This window comes from Lutjanus erythropterus, chromosome 16, assembly GCF_056507025.1.
Source record: "Lutjanus erythropterus isolate fLutEry1 chromosome 16, fLutEry1.hap2, whole genome shotgun sequence".
NCBI classification, from domain to species: Eukaryota; Metazoa; Chordata; class Actinopteri; order Lutjaniformes; family Lutjanidae; genus Lutjanus; species Lutjanus erythropterus.
In genome coordinates this window covers 22,062,501-22,082,208 of record NC_139332.1, presented here as the reverse complement: position 1 = coordinate 22,082,208, position 19,708 = coordinate 22,062,501, and the positions used below count along the sequence as shown (strand labels likewise).

General features: G+C 38.5%; 1 protein-coding gene across 3 annotated transcripts in view; it reads right to left on the bottom strand.

The window, feature by feature from the left end:
• Nucleotides 1-19,708, bottom strand: part of LOC146313096 (ras/Rap GTPase-activating protein SynGAP-like) — an 89,846-nt gene that overhangs the window by 6,193 nt on the left and 63,945 nt on the right. For all 3 annotated transcript variants that reach the window (XM_084738719.1, XM_084738721.1, XM_084738720.1), the window contains 7 exons: nucleotides 18,979-19,180; nucleotides 15,825-16,015; nucleotides 14,204-14,408; nucleotides 11,779-12,351; nucleotides 5,462-5,977; nucleotides 4,587-4,742; nucleotides 2,351-2,562 (listed from right to left, as the gene is read on the bottom strand). In XM_084738719.1, coding sequence (XP_084594845.1) covers nucleotides 2,351-2,562; nucleotides 4,587-4,742; nucleotides 5,462-5,977; nucleotides 11,779-12,351; nucleotides 14,204-14,408; nucleotides 15,825-16,015; nucleotides 18,979-19,180 — 2,055 coding nt within the window. The remainder of the gene's footprint in view (nucleotides 1-2,350; nucleotides 2,563-4,586; nucleotides 4,743-5,461; nucleotides 5,978-11,778; nucleotides 12,352-14,203; nucleotides 14,409-15,824; nucleotides 16,016-18,978; nucleotides 19,181-19,708) is intronic.

Genomic DNA, 19,708 nt, shown 5'->3' with positions numbered 1-19,708 from the left:
CCGTATTGCTTCACACAGATCTGATGTTTGATGTCTGCCGCTTTTTTTAGTTTCTTCAGTGGGACGGAGGCTTGATGCTTGAGTGACGTTTAATCTCAAGCCTCGTGTGTCATGATTTATGATATGTGAACATTGACTTTTCCACCTCAGCCAAGTGTAAAAATGGTTTTGCGATATTTTGATGTTGTTTTGTTGTTTGTTTTTGCAAATTTTCTGCATTTCTACTCAAATGTGTCATGTGCATAAAACAGAGGGTTGAAAACACATGTAATGATGCACATAAATGCATCCATGCATGGTAACATGGTAGAAATTTAACTTCAACTTGTGTCTGTTTACAAGAAAATTCCACAGGGTACGTTTCTGTACTCTAATCACGATTAGCTTACCTTAGCATAAAGACTAGCACCTCTAAATATCAATACTTGACATGTACCTCATTTGTTTAATTCTTACAAAAACAGAGATTAAAAAAAAAAAAAATGTTTTTTTTATTTGGGCAGAGTCAGGCTAGGTAATTCCACCTGCTTCCAGTCTTTATGCTAAGCTATGCTAATTGCCTCTAGCACAGATACGACAGTGGTATTTATGTCTTCATTGAACTCTCAGCAAGAAAGCTAATGTGCATTTTGACCAAAATGTCAAACTATTATTCAGAACGGATACATATGACATCATATATGTTGTATTTCAGTCAGATAATTTTACTTTAGTTTTTGGTTCATCGTATTTTTTGAAGGGTTTAATGTTGAAGACTGGCATTTGATACTTCTTGCTTCACGCAGCACAGGTGTGTTCCTGAGTGTGAATAGTTCTACTAGAGACAAAGACATTTCTTTCAAGCAATAGCATGCAACTCTTTTACCCTCGTTTGATGGTACACTGATTTGTAATAAGGAGAACGGTGCCTTTTTAATTCCCACTCCAGACACCTGCTCCAGCACTAAGCAGGTAACTAAGCGAGTAGTCAGCTAAAAAGAAGTTAGCTTGGTGTTGTCCGTATGCTTCACACTCATGCAGGTCTTGCGATATATGACATCAACAGTAACATAGGGATATGGGACAATGAATTTGATAAATTCACTGTTTCAGACCACAAATGAGACAAGAATTGGGTCAGAAAAAGGAAATACATGCCAGAGCAGAGTGTTTCTGGGGGCTGGGCCTCACTGACTACAAAAACACAACTTCATAACTATTCACTCATTCATTTATGGAGGAAAATAACTGTGATTTACAGATTTTCTGGATAGCTTTACTCATCGCTGGTAAAACTGCTGCTAATTGTAGCTGCTGTTAGCTTGTTAGCTGAGTTAGCCATGCAGTTGACTCTGCCTGGACTGGGAGCTAAGGGCACCAGTGGAGTGTTGGTGTTTACACCATTAGCACAGGAACTTTGGATCACAGGGTCTCTGAACCTGACAGGTGCTAGCTTACTGTCATGCCAGTTTTATGGGTAGAGTTAGGGATAAGTTTGGCATGAGGTTAAAGGGAGGGGAAACAGACTTCTACACAATTATGGGAACAAAAACATAAGCTGCCGTGGCTGAGTCACTCTCCTCCCATTTCTGACTAGTTCATAGCGTTGGTTAGCATCATATCTAGACAAACAGTAGCGTTGATTGGATGAGCAAACACTTGGAGGTGTGTAGCCAATCAGAGCCAGAACAGTGGCTGGTCTTACCACAAGGCAAACTGGGTAGGCATGGCCAGTGAGTCAGGTTAGTCTCTCCCATTATGAGATCAACTGGGGAGTGTTAGTGCTGACACTGTAAGCAGTGGAGCTTTGAGGGGGTAAACACCAGCATTTCCCCAGTGCTCGAAGCTCTCAGACTGGGCAGAGCTACCTAAAAGAACCAGAAAACCAGAAAATATTTTTCTATAAAGTATTCCTGGTTGAAGCCGCTATAAATCACCTCGTTATGACAGTGGTATAAAAGTGAAATGCACTCTGAAACTACACCAAGTTCCAAAAAACACCAATTGTACATAATGTTGCTTTAAATGGAGGCAGTTTCTTAAAAAATAGTAACCGTTCTCTACTTTTAACCACCTTCACTTTGCATGAAATTTCCCTGTTGTTATATTAAACTACTTAAAAGAATCGTTTTGTTGTAGCACTCAAACATTAGCTTTTATATGAATGTGAGTGGCAGTAACAGATCATGGCGATAGGGCTGGATTTTAAAAAAAAAGTGGATTTGAAGTTTTACTGAGAAGTTTGTTTTATGATTATTATTTATTAACTTTATGACAACTTTTGTGTGATGTGATGCAATAGAGAAAGCCAAGCAGTAACTGGCTCAGCCTCATATATGGCCAGCTTTAGTTCAACCTGAACACTAATCACCTGCTGATGATGCCTTTGATTTGAGAGTCCTTCTCCATTTGTTGCTGCTTTAGACGCCGCTCGCTGTCTTCCAGGCGGTTCTGATACTGCTGCAGGATCTTGTTTGTCTGCTGTTCCTGCGTCATAAGTCTCTGCTCATATTCTTCCAGCTTGCGATGAGACATCTTCAAACGCTCCTTCAATGAATGTATCTCTTCTTCGTACTCTTTCACCTGAAACGAAGATAAAGTCACTTCACCTGTGCTACCTGAGTCACTGGTGCTCAGAAATATTCATGAATGATGAGTGATTTTATTAATAAAGAGCTGTAGTACAGCTCTCTTTATGCTCCTCATGCAAGTGGAATAAATATGCAGACAGAGCTTAAATGTGTGCAGTCACAAATTTCAAGGCTGTGCCAGGCACTGCACATGTGTTTCTAATACCGGCAAGCGTGTGGGAGGTATTCATCATAGCAAATGCACAACCTCAACTCAGTGCACATGTAGATTTTCTTTTTGTTGGCTGCTTAACACAAGTTTGATATGCACTGTAGTACTGAAATGTTAGATGCATTCAGAGTAAAGATTTGTGCGTTCACAATTAACCACTCAGGATAGTTTGTCAAAATCGAGTGGTTTTGTTATGTTGCTTTATGATTAACAGCTGTGTGTGTGTCATCTCCTCTTTTACCGGGATCACTTAACATGGCCAACACCTGTTTATTTGATTTGATTGCTTATTTATTTGTAGGGCACCGTGAATATTAATCAGCACTGACATTTAGCAACATCAGTGCAAACATGCTCAACAGCTAGTTTGTGTGTGTGTGCATTCACCGGCCATGTCAAGCATACTATTTTTAGACATGGAAAATCTTTAAAAAAAAAAAAAGGCTTGTGTTAAAAAAAATATGTGATTGAGCCAAAGTAACATTAGTTATTATGTAACAGGCTACTCTTACATAGGCTAATTTAAGCTGCTCTGTGACAATACTTTTTTTTTTTTTAAACTAAACTAAGAAGTTGGGTCCCCAAGAGCAAGAGTCCATTATGCAGTTCAGTCAGAGATAATAGAATTTCATCATAAACTGTAAACAAGTGAGCACTCAGAAAACTGAAAATGCTAAAATCAGTTAGTCCGGTTTGGTGTACATGAACTTATAGATCGGTTTCCGATCCAGTGTCCTGTGATTTCTATCAAAGCAAACCACTGTTTGGAACTACCAACATGCTAAGCTTCTAAAAAAAACTAAATTGGATTTTAATACTGCTATTAGTTGGCAGAAAAGTTTGTTAGTGTTCTTACTTTCAATCAACTATGAAATTAAACTATCGTCAGATGAACAGAATGGTGATTGAGCAAATGGCTGATTAATTAAAGTATTGGAAAATTTACGCATTTCAAGTACTATGAACTGGGTGTCTGTGGCGACATTGCTGAGAAAAAATGCTTATTAAGTTACAGCTAATTAAGTCTCTATAAACAGATATCTGCAGAATGCTAAACCATCGAAGGACAGCTGATGTGTTCTGTGATTGCTGCACAAACTGAACGTTTCCTGCTGCTGCAGCTTCACATGCAAACATTTAACTGGTAAAACATGACTGACTTTTATTATGAAGTAATCACTGGAAATGCAATCTGTTTCTCAGTGAGCTTAGCTTTTCCATTATCGTTTACCAAAAATGTCATTTTTGTCAATCATTTTAAAGGGATAGTTCACCCAAAAATGAAAGTTGATGTGTTTATTTTGTTTGTTTGAGAAGATAATGAGTGAATTTTCATTTTTGGGTAAACTACCCCTTTAAGACAGTTGATCAGTTTGAAATATGTCTGGGAGTAAAGTAATAGCTGCAGGCGACAGGCTGCACATCTCCAACTTCTCAGCAATGACACCAACTCCTGCCCTTTGGTTCACAGACTAATGCTAAAATCAGATCACTTTTGCTCACAGAATCATGGAAAAATGACTTATTGCCTGAATTCTTTATTGAAAAGCCAGACGGTTAATTTTCTGCCTTTTAGAAAGAGTAACAGATTTTCTATTCTTACTTTGTAATGCTAATTAATGTTAATCTTGTTTTGTGTCACTGCTTCCACTTTAAATGGTGCCACAGATATTCAGATATAGAGCCACAGATATAGAGTAGCGTGACAAAAATACTTTAATATTTTCTGTCCTAATGTTTAAGTATTCATAGGAAGGGAGTTTATTGTTTAAAAAGGTGGAGAAGAGAAAATAAAAAGTGCTGACCCTCTCTAGTCGTGACTCATCCATGCTCTTGGAGTACTCTTTCAGCTGTCCCTCACGGTCCGGCCGCAGGCTCTCAATGTCAGCGGAGAGATGAGGCATGTTGGACACCCAGGCGACTGTCCGCTCATTGAGGGCCGGTGTGTTCAAGGTCGAACCCTGAAACCACAACAACACAGGTCAGTCCTGCTTTAAATTCATATCTTTACATCAGAAATGTCTCGATATTTGACTTGTGCTGACGTGAATCTTCCAATAAAATGAAACATCTATTGGTAGACTGACATGACCCACATTTGGACTTTCTCTCATGCAATAAAAAAAAAAAAAAAAAAAAAAAAAACTAAGAACACGTTAATTCACAATTACTGTGAATGAAGAACCAGCACAAAAATGATTATCAGTTGTCAACATAAACCACCATGTTCTGAAATTCTAAAGACATTACAAACAGTAACAAAAACATTTGTATTTTATAAAATAAAATAGCTAACTAAAACAGCAATGCATCATTATGCAAATGAGATCCATCTCTCAGCTAATCAGCTGCAAATGTGAGTTTATTACAGCGTCCCACAGTGGTTGACACAAACTACACATGCTTTCCAGACTTAAGTTCAGTTTCAGCATCATGTATAATAACAATAATACTAATAGTACTACTACTACTACTAACAATAATAATTATAATAATGATAATAATAACAACAATCAATAAATAAAAAGTGTGCTGGTATTAGTAGTATCGTTACTGGTAGATATCCAAATTCAGATATTGGAACTGGACTGTAACAAAGTAGATCAGAAGATCTCTAATTATACCTTAATTTTTTTCTCTACAGTTTTGGAGCTATATTTTAAATTGCAGTTAGACTGACCTGTTTATTGCCTGGTTTGAGCAGGTGCTGCTGTGGCGGCTGCAGTTGAGACTGTTGAGACTTCTTGGTGTTTTTCGTGGGCGTGTCCGTTGATGGCTCAGCTGCCGCCGGTGGGCCCTGGTTCTCTTTGGCGGAGCTCGTCTGGTACGGGAGGCCGGGGGCCGGACTGTCTGTCACCGACAGCTGTGTGTCTTGTTGCTGCTGCGCCTGCTGTTGCTGCTGCTGTTGTTGCTGTTGCGGTGCCTGCTGAGTTTGCCGCTGCTTCGGCCCACTGCCGCTGAAATTTGTGTCAGAGGAGTCGAGGAGGAGGTTCCTGCTCTGCGGGCGAACCTTCGGAGGTGTGGCGGTGGCCGGAGTGTTAATGGACCGCTGTGACTTGAGGTGGCCTGGTGGGGCGATGGATGACTGGCGGACAGGGTGAACTGTAGTTGGTGGTGTGGCCAAAGAAGCAGGGGTGCCTGTTCCAGTGGCTGTCTGTGATGCGACTCCCACCAGGTGCTGCTGCTGGAGAGACTCCTGAGAGGAGAGAATATGGTGACAAAGAAAATTAAATACATAAGGTGTAGAATAGAGTATTGCAAAAATGAGAGCCTAAAACCTGGAAGTCAGTTAGTTTATTAGCATTTTTAGTTCCTTCGACAGTGGGAGAGTAAGAGCTTTTAAAGTTTTGTTGTACAACATAAAATATGGTAGTAAATACCCCACTTGTAAATTCTGAAGGCTTTATGTGTCTTAAAAAAGGCAGTTGCTAACAAGTAGCTAAATGAGTCTACAATGGTTGTTAGGGACATTAAACTTCATCGTGCCGAACACTGGTCATTTAAAAGTTCATTTATTTTATTTATTTTATTTTTAGTACTGGCGACTGCATTTCCTCTTCAAAAATCCTGACCTGATCCTTTCGCCATAGTTTATTCTCTGCACTAATCCAAAATCCTAGAACTGCAACGATTAGGTGAATCATTGATTAGTGTCAACTGTTTAATTAATCACCAATTATTTTGATAATCAATTAATCGTTCTTTAAAAGAAAAAAAAATCCTAATTCTCTGATTCCAGCTTCTCAAATGTGAATATTATCTGGTTTCTTTGGTGCTCTGTGTAAACTGAATATCGTTGAACTGAGGAAAAAACAAGACATTTGAAAACGTTATTTAGGCTTTGGGAAACACTGATCCACATCATCATTTTCTGAGATTTTATGGCCCAGCTAATCTATGAATCAAGACAATGATCGATAATTAAAATAATCATGAGCTGCAGCCTTAAAAAAAATCCTGTTGGCTTTTTCTTGAGAGAACCAGAGTGATGCTAACTTCCTGCAGCACTCTATTTGAAAATATCCAGCTTTGATGCCCCCTTGTGATATAATCCAATAAGATACAAAGGCAAACAGCAGTGCACATGGCTGCCCCCCATGGATTTGACCCAGGGACAACAACATGAATGAAAAGAACACATTCCCTGCACTTTTTTTTTTTTTTACCAGATTGGCTCATTTTTCTAATAACACAAACATATGCCATCTGAATAATTTCAAAGATGCTACGATCACAAAATGTTGCACACAGTGACTTGTATTAATAGACAGATGGACAGAAAGAGGGGGATGGATGGTAGGCAAGGCAACCTTATAAAAAAGATTATATCAAAAGACACATAAAAGTAGGATTTAAAACCAGTAATATAAAAGATGGAGACAAGATGAAAAAGCTCAAACTGAATAAAATGGATTATACAGAAGGAATACAATCGCAGTGTAGTTACTAAGGCTGGGTATCAGAATTTGATACCTTTAAAGGTAATACAAGAGGTGTGTAACTGGTTTAATACTGAGCCTCTATATGACCTTCATTAGCAAACCAGACCATCAGTAAGAAGATTGCCTGTTTCTATATAGTTATTCTCAATACCTGCCACCAGTCAGATTCTCCATGAAATCAGATGGAATGATTTACAGCATGCAGACTGAAAGAGCCTGTGTTTACATTTAAACATATCTCCAGGCTAAGTTACATTAGCCAGTTAAAAAGAAGTAGGAGGAGATTTTTCTTAAGATAATTTTATTTTTGCAGTTATATTTTATAGTTTTGGCAGTGGACATAGTTCAACTTTTTTCCACAGGGGCCTCCAAAATCAATACAGTGCAAAAGTTCCTTGTAGTAGCTATAAGGTGTAACCAAAATAACCTTGTACCAAGTAGTATTGAAACTTCTCCAGTATTCTAGCCTTTTTTGTACCCAGGTCTAGAAAAAAAGATGATTTGTATGGTTTCACAAAAGTATGGCCATATTACAGGCATCTGATAAAAAATAAATGCATAAAATGCAGGATTATTTCAGAAATGCTTCTATTAACAGGATGGTTTTCTGATGAAATAGGAAAAAAAGGGAAAATCTAAGAAAGTACTTCATATCAGTTTCATTTTAAAAAAGTACCAATATCTGTACCAATAACAGTATGCTTAAACTACACTCATGCACCCTGCAGTACAGTGCAACATATGAATGGAACAGTTGCTGCTTGATAAAATGCAGTAAAAACGTCTTTCAAATTCAGGCTTAAAACTTTCTTGAGAGTTGGAGGGGACCTCAGGCTTTCTGGGTTTGTTCCAGAGATGTGTTGCATAAAAACTGAATGTTGATGTTTTGTTTTGACTCTGGGGACCTGTTCCAGTCAACACCGAGAGGTCTGGACGGTCAGAAATGTGTTTTGGCCCTAAACCATTTAGTTATGGATGGATGGATGGATGGATGGATGGATGGATGGATAGATGGAGAGATAAAGCACTGTACTGACACACCATCTGTATTAATAAACAGGAAGCTTGTGATGTTTGTTCCATTAAGGCCCACGCAGCAGGACATAAATAGCTCAAGACAAACATGACTGTCTCATTAAACACTTTAATTTTACACAGACATGCTGTAGTAAACTTATCAATGTGATAGATCAGCACCATCAAGACATAGTTTCATAAAAAGCTGTTCCAAAGAACACAAGAACCCTACTGAACTCCATTAAACCAGTGACAGTTTAATTAAAGTTTAGAATGTAGTTTCCCAGGCGTATTAAAAAGTCTGATACTAATTATACATATAATGAGTGTATATGTATACAGTGGCTTTTATCCAAAGTTGATCAGCTTTTACTGGAAATGCTGAAAATCTAGTTTACTATATATATAGGCTCTCCAACAGTTTAACATACGTCCAGGGGCCATATTACAGAAACTTCCCAACGTGCAGATCATATCTTTACTGTTCGGTAACCAGAGTAATTAGGGATAGGACCTGATTGAGGAAAAAAGCCATTATGAACGGTTCCGAAGGCGATATTCCAGTCCTAACTTAAGATAGGAAAAGTGCATTACATAAACATCATAACTTCCAAAAATCTTAAACTTTTGGACACCCATTAAGCTGTCCTGATTTTCACTTTTCACCTGTAATAGTAGTTAACTGACCAGCTAACAGTAGTGTAAGCTAACAATAGTGTTAACTTACAGTACCTGATGATAGTGTTGGTTAAGAGTACCTAACCATAGTCTTGGCTAATGGTTGTGTTGGCTGACAGTTGTGTTAGGTAACACTATGGTTGGCTACTATTATCTAACAGTTGAAAACGGTAGTGTTAGCCAACTTGTTTAATCCTGAATACGCTGGAGACCGTGTCTTCTATCTTGGTCCACTCTTTCTTTTATCTCTCAAGCTACTGTTGTTGTAAATTTCCCAAAAAAAGAATGGCGGGGGAGTTAGTTCCAAAAAGGGGAGTGACTTCAGTATTGTTGAAGTGCTTTTCAATACAATAAACCATTTTAATATGTAAGAAAGGGGGGGCAATAGATCAAACTAATTTCACCATCTCAAGCAGTAGCATCTTGTTGGGTACGATGACGGCCAAAAATCTTGCCACGAGCATTTAACGGCTACTGTGAGTTCTGAATGAAGAATGTTTCTCAGTATTCTGTCATATCCTCAAGAATATTGTTATTGCAGAATACCCTGAAATATCGTCATATTATTTTAGGGCCATATCGCCCACCTCTACCGCTAATTTATCTGTATCGAGGTCAAGTGCCCATTGTTGTTTTGAGTCAATTTCTATTGTGCTTCAGTATGTTTCAGTGAGAAAAAGCAGGTGGGAAAAGTAGTGTTGGTTGCTAGGTAACAGACATTAAAGTAGATAACTGATTTTGGACTAAATATTTAGGATTTCCTGCCCTGAGATAAGACAGGATGGAGTAAGATAAGCCAGGATTTCTAAAGTTAGTTAGGATTTGCTTCTTTAATTCCAAAATGTGAAAAATCCCATTTTAGACACTATCTCAGGAGGTTTCTGTAATATGGCCCCAGGACATCTAAGTCTGATCTGCGGTACACAGTGTGTTAATGTATGCATAATGATATGTGTAGCATCAACAGATCCGCCACTCTTTACTTCCCTGCTGGCCGACAGCTAGTTTTCCGTCCTGTTGAAACAAGGACACACTGCATGATTGATGTCAAGCACCCTACACAGACCAGACCAGCAGACCAGACCAGTGAATGATTCTGCTGCAGTGGGCTGTCTGTAGCGTAACAAGTGACCCTCACAAGTGGCCTTATATTACTGACAGATTGGAAATATTCTGCTGCTCATGAGTGGGCCATTTTGTAAACAGTTCCTGTTTTGTTGAGATGCAAGCTTTGTTCTGCAGCCTGACAATCAGTCTGAACACAGAGAGAAAACAAAAGGACAAGCGGGATCTAATGAACTAAAGGGGCTAATCTGAATTCACGATGTGAATTCATGCAGACGTTTTTGTTTCTCAGTCAAGGTGCTAAAATAACACTAAGAGTAAATGACAAGGCTCTAAGTTTGTTGAGCAGTTTGGCTTCAAATAGGTTAAAACAATCCAGTTCTTCTTAAGAAAACCGAGAAAGAAAGAAAATGTATTCCTGGCAATGATTGTCCTCATCACATTTGTAGATCCAGTGTGTTTGTAATGAATTTGTGTGTTTGCTGTAAAAAAAAAAAAAAAAAAGAGACGTAAGCCAGGAGATCCACTGATATCTATGACATATTAGAGAAGAGTTAGCCCAAAAAAGTTTGAAGGCGTATTTGTGGTTTCAAGCTTTTTTGTTCAATAGAAGTAACAGATAGTTTTAAAGTAAAACCCAAAAGTTTGAACCTCTCGAGTGATTCTACTCCTATGACTCTTACTAAAATAGGGCTGCTCCATTTTTTAATGTTATTTGTACACTCAAAACTTTTAGGGGTTTGAATAATGATAAAAGAGTAGTAAACCAAGTCAGTCTAGTTTCAAGTAGTTCCCTGTTTTGTCCTGAACAAAAGTGTAAAGTAGCAACAAAGGATGAAACGATATTCGGCTTCACAATAAACCACAACAAAATTACCTATGATCAGTATTACCATTTCAAATTTTAATTATCATTGATTACCACACTTTGAAAAACTCACAGTAAATACTGTCCAGCATCAACCAAAGTTAGCACCAGTCCCAGATGCAAATGCACAAGTAGGCCCACTCACCTAGTATTAATAATAACACCAAAATCACACCACTGCACCGCCATTAAATTTTACCTCCTGTGCATCTCCAAGAAACAGTCGGCACACCCTACTCTGTGAACCCCTGAACTTTCTGATCATTTCGAAATATATACTGTCAGTATAATGTGACACAATTAACTGGCAACTGAATGCATACTGTGACAGGTATGACAGCCAACAAACCAACCACAATGGCAACAGCCAGTGCCAAGCATTAAACACATAACCCGCGGTACAGTTTGAAGATTTAGACTGTGACCTCAATTATTTTAAACCTTACAGGTAGATACAAATACTTAGAGATCACTGCTACAGATACAGGTGAACAAAACAGAATGAGAAACTGAAATAAACAGAAGTGAGTCTGTCAACAACAAGTTCTCCACCTGGTGGTGCAATACTGTTCTGATTACAGTCAAGTATAAATATAAAGAGCAATATCTGCAATTTCCATGTGCTGCACCATCCACTGCTTTTAACAACTCAAATTATAGATTCCCACAGAGGAATGGTGTTGCATGCATAAATATAATTGTAGACACTGAACAGTTACTTTCAGTTTATTTTATACTGTGGGAGTCACTTGTGTAGATTAAATGTTAAAGATGTATTGCACAGATCTTATCTATTTCCATAGCTTACGTAAGATTTGCAGATATTTTATTGTAAGGGTGAAAAGAAAAATATTTTGCATATCATTATAAACATAAAACTGTCTTTCTGTAATATTTAAATTGTGAAGGTGAGTGAGACATTCCTACCTGCACCTGCAGTGACAGCTGGTGCCAGGCGTAGTCATTGCTCTGATTCTGCCGGGTGAAATCATCACTGTAGCTGTGTGAGTGGACAATGCTGGGCTGCACCAGACTGCTCTGTGACCGCAGGCCAGACAAGTCCTCGCTGCGGGAGAAGGCGTTGTTGCCAAAGGCAGGCTGATAGTCGTGGTGGCCGTTCTCGGGCTCGGGGGCGAGGAGGAGAGGAGGGGGATGAGACTGAGGCTGAGACTGTGCCGGGGAGTTCTGCGCAGCCAGATGGAATAGCGGGTTCTGGAAGGACAGGGGGAAGTGCATGGCCGCTGCCGCCTGCTGCTGCTGTTGAGAAATGGACTCGGTGGGCCCCCCTATGTGGCCCATCTGGCTCAACCTCAAACCGGAGCCCGCCGAGCCCGCTGGCACACGGAGAGGTCCGCAGAGATTCCCGAAGCTGTGGCCAAGGCCGGCGATGGAGGCCTGAGAGGAGGTAAGCATGTCTCCCACAGAGTTCAGGTTGGAAATGCTGTTCATACGGGAGTCCTGAAGGTCCATCATGGACACACTCTTATTCACACTGTGGACCTGAGAAAGGCAACACAAACGTGTTATTGTAGCTTTCTGTTGTTGGATTTTGTTACACACAAAATATTGGGTTATTTGAAGGGGCGTTCATAAGACTGTCATTACACTGTCATTACCATGTCATGACACCTGCCATGAAAGTGAAGGAGTCTTTATGAATGTTTATGACTGTTCTCATTTGGTCAATTAGGTGTAATTCAATGCAAAGTTGACATTGTTTGTGTTGTCTTCCTTATGGCTACTTGACATTAATTAAACCAAAAATGTTTTTGTTATGCTTTGGCTTTAAGTTTTAACATGACATTATACTGGCATATGTGGTTGGTTTTGACACTGGGTGTCATGAGACCATTATAAGTGTGTCATGAATATTTCCTGGACTTTAAGTAAAGTGATACTGTTTGGATTTGTCATAAAGATGTAATCAAATGTTAGAAGGCCAGGTTAATAACAGTACCTAGATGATTAAGGTTATAGAGTTACCTAATGGACAGATAGCAGTTAGCTTGTTTATTAGGGAGCTTGCTCCACGGTTAACTGAGCTAACTAGCTAACACCAGCTACAGATAACACAGTGGCTAGCCAACTTAAGCAACAAGTCAACTAGCTAACTACAATATGTACATCAGGTAACTCTGTAAGCCTTGACCACCTTGGCACTGTGTTCTGTCATCAAGCTAGCCTTGTAACATTAAATTGCATCTTTATGACAAATCCAAATGGTACCACTTTGCTAAAGGTCAAGGAAAACTTTTGTAAGACACTTGTAATGGTCTCATGACAACCAGTGTCAAAACTAATCACAGATGTCATGTTAAAAGCTAAAGCTAAACAGGTTCTATAAGTTGATAATGTCAAGTTGTCATGACAAAGACATTTCTTTTAAATCCAAAGTTGACATTGTTTGAGATAAGTGACCATGTAACACTCCATGACAAAAGTCATAAGCATATGAGCTTATACACACCCCTTCAAATAAAGTGTTACCAAATACTGTTTATGAAGAAAGATGAGACAGAAAGAAAATATACATATATATTTTAATCCATCTCTAAATGTACCGTAAATGGGTGTATTTTTAGTTTTGAATTTAGTTTGAACACATTTTTTTGTCATATAACTCTATAGTTACATTGATGTCTTTAGACAGCTAAATGCATTTATATAGTCACGCTACACCAATGTTGTCCTCCTCCGTGTATTGTTTTATTCCCTGTTAGCTTATCTTCCATGATCTTTTTTTAAAAACCTCCATTATATGTCTGTTCTATTGCCTTATTTTTATTTTATATCTTGTCTTAGTGCCTTTTTATGTCTTAATGTCCTCTTTTATGTCTGTAGTGCCGTATGAATAAACTTGTCTTGCCATGTCTTGCCTTAGTGAATCTTTTACATCATAACTAATTCATTTGAAAATCAAAATGTCTGAAGTTTGCAAAATCAGTGCACAAAGACAAGCAGGGGTGAGGCAGCACTGTGTTAATGTCATTTTTAGCCTTTGAATGTAATTTTTCTGGAACATCTTACATTGCAACCAATTTCCTGTGGCTTTGATGATAATATGATCAGTAATAATCTGTTATTATGATCTCTAGTCCGATTATAAACGACTTTCGAAAAAAGAAAAAATCAAATGAGTCCTCATCTAAAGTGGATAATACTGTGACTTCACAAACATCACAGTCACATTTGTTTGTATTATTTTCTATTGTAAATATACTAGCAATTTTTGTTTGTGATATTTCACAAAAAATTAAATACTATTATTTGAAGAAGGGTCTTAAAATGCTGCAGAATTAAGTCAGAAATCAGACATCAGACAGAAAAGTTACATGACTGTTTCATATCATACCTTTGGATCAGGTTCAGTGATGTCTGAGCTGCTTGTGCAGTATGCCGGGCTGGAGCGAGCCAGCGGCGGGCGGGTCACGTAGAACACCTCCCTCGACGAGCGGAGGTCTCGTTCTGCTTGACGCCTCATGTTCAGATTAGATGAGAGGGATTCCACAGCTGAGACTCCAGTCGTAGGGGATGGCAGGCGAGAGATGTCTATTGAACTGCAAATACACAACGGAGAAAGACGTTACAAATCGCTATGATGGGTTAAATAGGGCGGTCTTGTACATATTTTTCACTAGATTTTATTATGCATTTTCCCTTTTTTGTGCTGTATGGAGAGACATAAAAGTGTAAGCGCAGGACAAGTGGTCCCAAGTGAGAAACTGTCCTATCTACTGTTTTTGTAGTATTTATTTAGATTTTGCCTTTTTAACTGCGTATCATTCCCTTCTTTCTTTGACAGCTCTCCACTGTCCACTACCCTCCCTGGTTGGACCCACAATCACATGGTCAGTGCCTTAAACATCAACTTCTGACGCCATTTATGTAGTATGTATTTTTAACAAAATATTATATGGTCAGAAACGTACCAAAGGAAACTGTGAGTTGTTAATTGCTTGAGGCTGTAGTAGGCATTTGGTTAGTTTGGTAGCAATGGATGAACAGAGAAAGGGATAAAGTAATAATTTTAAGACATCTTTCCTTTGCTATTCTCATTTCATAATAAAACATGTGAAGATGAAAAATGATTTTTCGTGCTCTCAATCATTTGTACTCTCAGTCAAGAGTTTTTTAATCCTAACCTTGTGTCTGTTTGATTTTATGATATGCAAGAACTACATGTTTTATTATGCAACTGTTGCATAATGAAACATGTGGAAACCCAGGGAGGAGAGGGTGCGACTCCATCCTGTCAGTCACTCTTCATCCGATACCCTATGGGGCTACAGCTATGAGGAACGGCAGGTGTGTGTTTCCTTGTGTTGGTTTGAATTTCCAGACGTTTGATCTCGGTCCTCTCACGCCTGCCTGCAGCGGATTTAAGTCATTCTCATTCAATTGCATGTTTACTGCTGCAGATTTTGTTCCAGCAGACTTGCAGTGTTTTGGTGGGAGGGGATTTATAATAGCAAACACAAAATAGGTGCCGTGGAGTCTTCTGATGTTACCACTGTGTTTCTCTTACTTAAAGAGTTCTTATTTAAACAGTTAGGCTGTAATGAGAGCAAATGTCTCTTGACAATAGCAGAGTGCTGAAATGAATAAAAACGTAGAGGAAAGGGAGGGTAAGAGAGCCTGGGAACAGATGGTGCTGGCAATTACTGATTGATAAAATACTTAAAAAGCCTGAAGAGGTGCATTAGCATTATGAGCTCTTAGAAAGACACCAGTGTTTTGTTCTGAGCAATTCAATCCTAACTTATTTTGTATTCTTGGCCTTTTTATGTGTTGCACATATGCAATCATGGTAATTCACTTTGCACTGATAAAGTTCAAAGGTAAAAGCATTAGCATTATCTGTCCTGGCTCACAGTCCACATGATCACACGCTTTTTGAGGACATTCAAATCCAATTTCATGTGTAGAAAGATAACAATAAAAAATACACAGCAAAGGAAAACATGAGACGATACCTGTTTAAGTCACGCATCATAAGGCTTTGGAAGTCAGAGGACATGAGACGGTTGAAAGACGGCCGTGAGAAGAGTCTGTCTTTCGGTCGGTCTGGCTGGTGATTTGTAGGCATGTGCAGCTGCGGGTTCCTCAGGGCGACGCTGATGTCATTCAGCAGCCGTGGTAGAGGTCCGAGTTTGAGAATAGCATCCTGCAACATTGAAAAAAAAATTAAGAAAATACAGAGCATAAGTGTCTTATGGCAGCAGTTCCCAACCTTTCTTGCAACAGGGACCATTTTTACTTCTGCCAAAGAGGCTGTGTTTTTGGTGCCATTTTTTTGTTTGGCTGCAAAATAACAGAAAAACTACTGGCCTGATATACATGGAACTTGGTGGAAAGGTATAGCATGGGTCAAGGAAGAACTTAAATTAAATTTTGGAGCAGATGCAACTCACGGGGCGGAATTATTTTTCACTTTTGTTCACATTGCGAGATGGAGCCTTTGGCCGTGGCGAAATAAATGCCATACATCAGGGGTGTCAAATTCAATTTCACCCCGGCCACAGCAGCATTATGGTTGCCCTCAAAGCACCAGGTGTACATGTATAACTATATAAATGTATCTACTTGTTATCATATTACATAATTGCCTCTGCAATCGATTATTATTTGTTTTCACAACAACTTAAAAAAATCAAAATTACATATTTTTCCTCTGGCTTGTAGTGATATTAATACATATAATACATATTCTAGATTATTTTGGTGTGAGATGCCAGGTTTTGTACATAGTGGCCGTAGAGATTTTTAACACCAGTATATTGTATCAAAGAAAGAAAGTAGTTCATATATGAAACTGCTCACAACAAAGTCTGTGGATTATCTGGAATAACTGTGTCATGTTTTCGGTAAAGAGATATTGTTGAAACTCCACACTATAGGCCAGGGGAAAATACACATTTTTGTTTTTTGTGGTGAACTGTCTCTTTAAATTAAATCCCGTAGAAAGTAGTGAAGTTCAATACTGACAAAATATAGCCCATTGCAAGAATACAATGATTCAATGTCACGATCCCAATTCATAAGTTCCAGTAATCCTCTGGAGTGTAGCCTACAAATGTAGCTGCTCAAACGTCATACAGAAAGCCTCTCAGGGACAGTGGTATTATGGGAGAGCTAGTACAACTGGAAGATCACCACAATTTACCCTTCCTAAGTCCTGCCCCTTTTTGCAGTAACAGTTGAGCAACCTCAGTCCCTCTGTCAACTTTCTCCTTTCATGTTTCCTGTACTTAGATATGCTACTGTATGTGCTAGGCTCATCCATGTTAAAAAGAATGCTACCTTGTTAAAGAATAGTTAAAAGATGTTGCTAGGAAACCTGTAAAAGTGACATATATAGCGCATAATAAGTTAACTAATGCTAGCCAGCTAGCTAACGGTTGATTAGTTAGCTAGCATTTTACTAACATTTGCCATCACATGTAACTTAACAGTTCATGTAGATTAGCTAGCTATTTAGCTAGCATTTTACTAACATTAGCTAAATTAAGATGTGACTATAGGCTGTACATCTAACTGTCCTTTATCCATCTTTTTTTTTTCCAACATAAACAAGGCTAGCACACACCATAGCTACGTACAGGAAATAGGAAAGGAGAAAGATGATCAAGGTTCCAAACAGGTGGGAATTAGGAGGGCCAATAGTATGCTTTTTTTCCTCAAAACAAGGTGTGGCTATGGAAACGTAAATACACACATCATACACTAATTATAATCTTATTTGCATTAGAATGTTAATTGTCTGCATCTCCACCAGAGATATTATGGAAAAAATGTTCAAAATTTTAAGGTTTAAGCATATTTGCATATCATAGAAGAGTTGATTATTGGCCTCAGCAGAGGTCTGAGCTCTCTGAGTGCCCTTCAGGTACAGACAATGTTTATCAGACCAGGCAACTAGGTGGAGGGCAAGAGCGAAAAAAGGTGAAACTGATTAACTCATGTACTGATGACCTACTTAAGTTTAAAGTCATTATCCTGTTGTTGTCGGCTTAACAGGAAGGAATAAATAAAGATGAATCACAGACAGACTGTGCCAAGTTCAGGGTAGTTACTGCATCAATAGCCTATGATATGATCCTAAATGATTATTTCATATTATTATACATTATTATGATAATAAATAGGGCTGCTCTGATCCAATTTGGTGGATTGGCATCTTCACTGATACTGACCTTATTGAGTGGAATGAGGTGACTAAATCCTTTTTGTCAGTAATGTTGCTGTAAGTTAAAGCTTTCAGTCATTATTTACATTCATTCAGTCATGAGCCATCATCTCAGTAAAGACATAAAAAAATACAGCTGAAAAGAATGGCATTTAATGCATTTTAAAGTCAAGTTTCATTTATTTTATCTTGATTTTAATGTGAAGGAAATATTGACAGAACATTTCAGAGTTAGCTAATGTTACTAGAGATTAATTTCATTTCATTTCTAAGAGAACATTTAGACCAGTTTCTGCACCTTCTTGTCAAGAGGTCATTTTGAAACATTGCATGGACAATTTTGTTATGTGTTTAACCTGTAACGTGTATTATAAAATGAAGGGATTAAGAGATCATGGTATTAGATTGGTGTTCAGTATCAGCAAATAACCTTATCTTAGGTATCAATCTGTATCAGGAGAGAAAAAGTTGGATCAGTGTATCCCTAATAATAAAACTACTATTCAGCGTTTCCTGCTGCCCCGTAGCAAATGTTCCACGGCTCAGTATTTGTTCCTGCCCCAGGGGTTGGAAAGCTCTGCTACAACACAGTATGATTCACTTATTCATTCATAAAATTCAAATGTCATTCATAAAACGCCCAACGCAGCCATTAAAAAGCACATAATGTTCCACATCTGTCCACCTATGAGACAATTTAGGGCTGAGCATAAAATATTTATAACTTTCATTATGTTAAAACTACAGTCTGATTTTAATGAATTAACACTGCAAACACTAGAGTTAAATATTAAAGTAGTTTTAATGGAGTTCAAATAATATTCATCCTGTGTCTGTGTGATAGAGAACTGCAGGGGCTCATTTTTCAACTCTCTACAGAAAGAAATCACATCAAATGTTTAATTTAATGTTTCAGTAGCTCATCACGTTATTTCACCCACCTTGCTGAGCTGGCCCATGACTTCCCACAGTAAGCTGTGGAGCATGGACAATTCTCTGCCGAGGTCGATGTAGCCCTCAAACCCTCCCGCGTTTCCTCCGGCGTCCATGTTGGAAATCTCGTAGAGAAACTGCTGCATGGAGCCCCACTCCATCTCCAGGAACTCGTTCATGAAATACATGTATTCCTCCTTGGGTCCAAATCTGCAGAGGCAATGAGGACAGGATACATGAAGACAGAGAGGATGCACCGTGCACAGTGTCAGGATCTAATGCTTTCACTTCAGGAGTGTTATTTACAGTGAATTCAAAAAGATGTTTGGACAATGCTTTTCTTTTTTGTTGTCGTCCTGTACTTTTGATGTCCTGCACATGTATTCATTTTGAGTATAAAACAATATAAGCGAATGTGTTTAAATGTAAATTTTGATCAAGAGTCCAGATATTATATTTAAAACCTGCTCATTCATATCTCTGTTTGTATCATTCCAACTGTATTCAGGCTTCTGATCTTTTGTGTTGGTGCAGGTGTGCCTTTGACTGTCTAAATTTAGACCATTGTTATATTGTTTATCGTTACATTTTTTTGGACTAACTACTATGTAAACTGTACTCATGAAAACGACAGACAATGAATGTTGCCATAGTAACCTACATGCATTCAGTTGGTGATGCTTTTACACAGCATGTCATCCACACACTAACAGAATGATGAAACAACTACAGGCCACT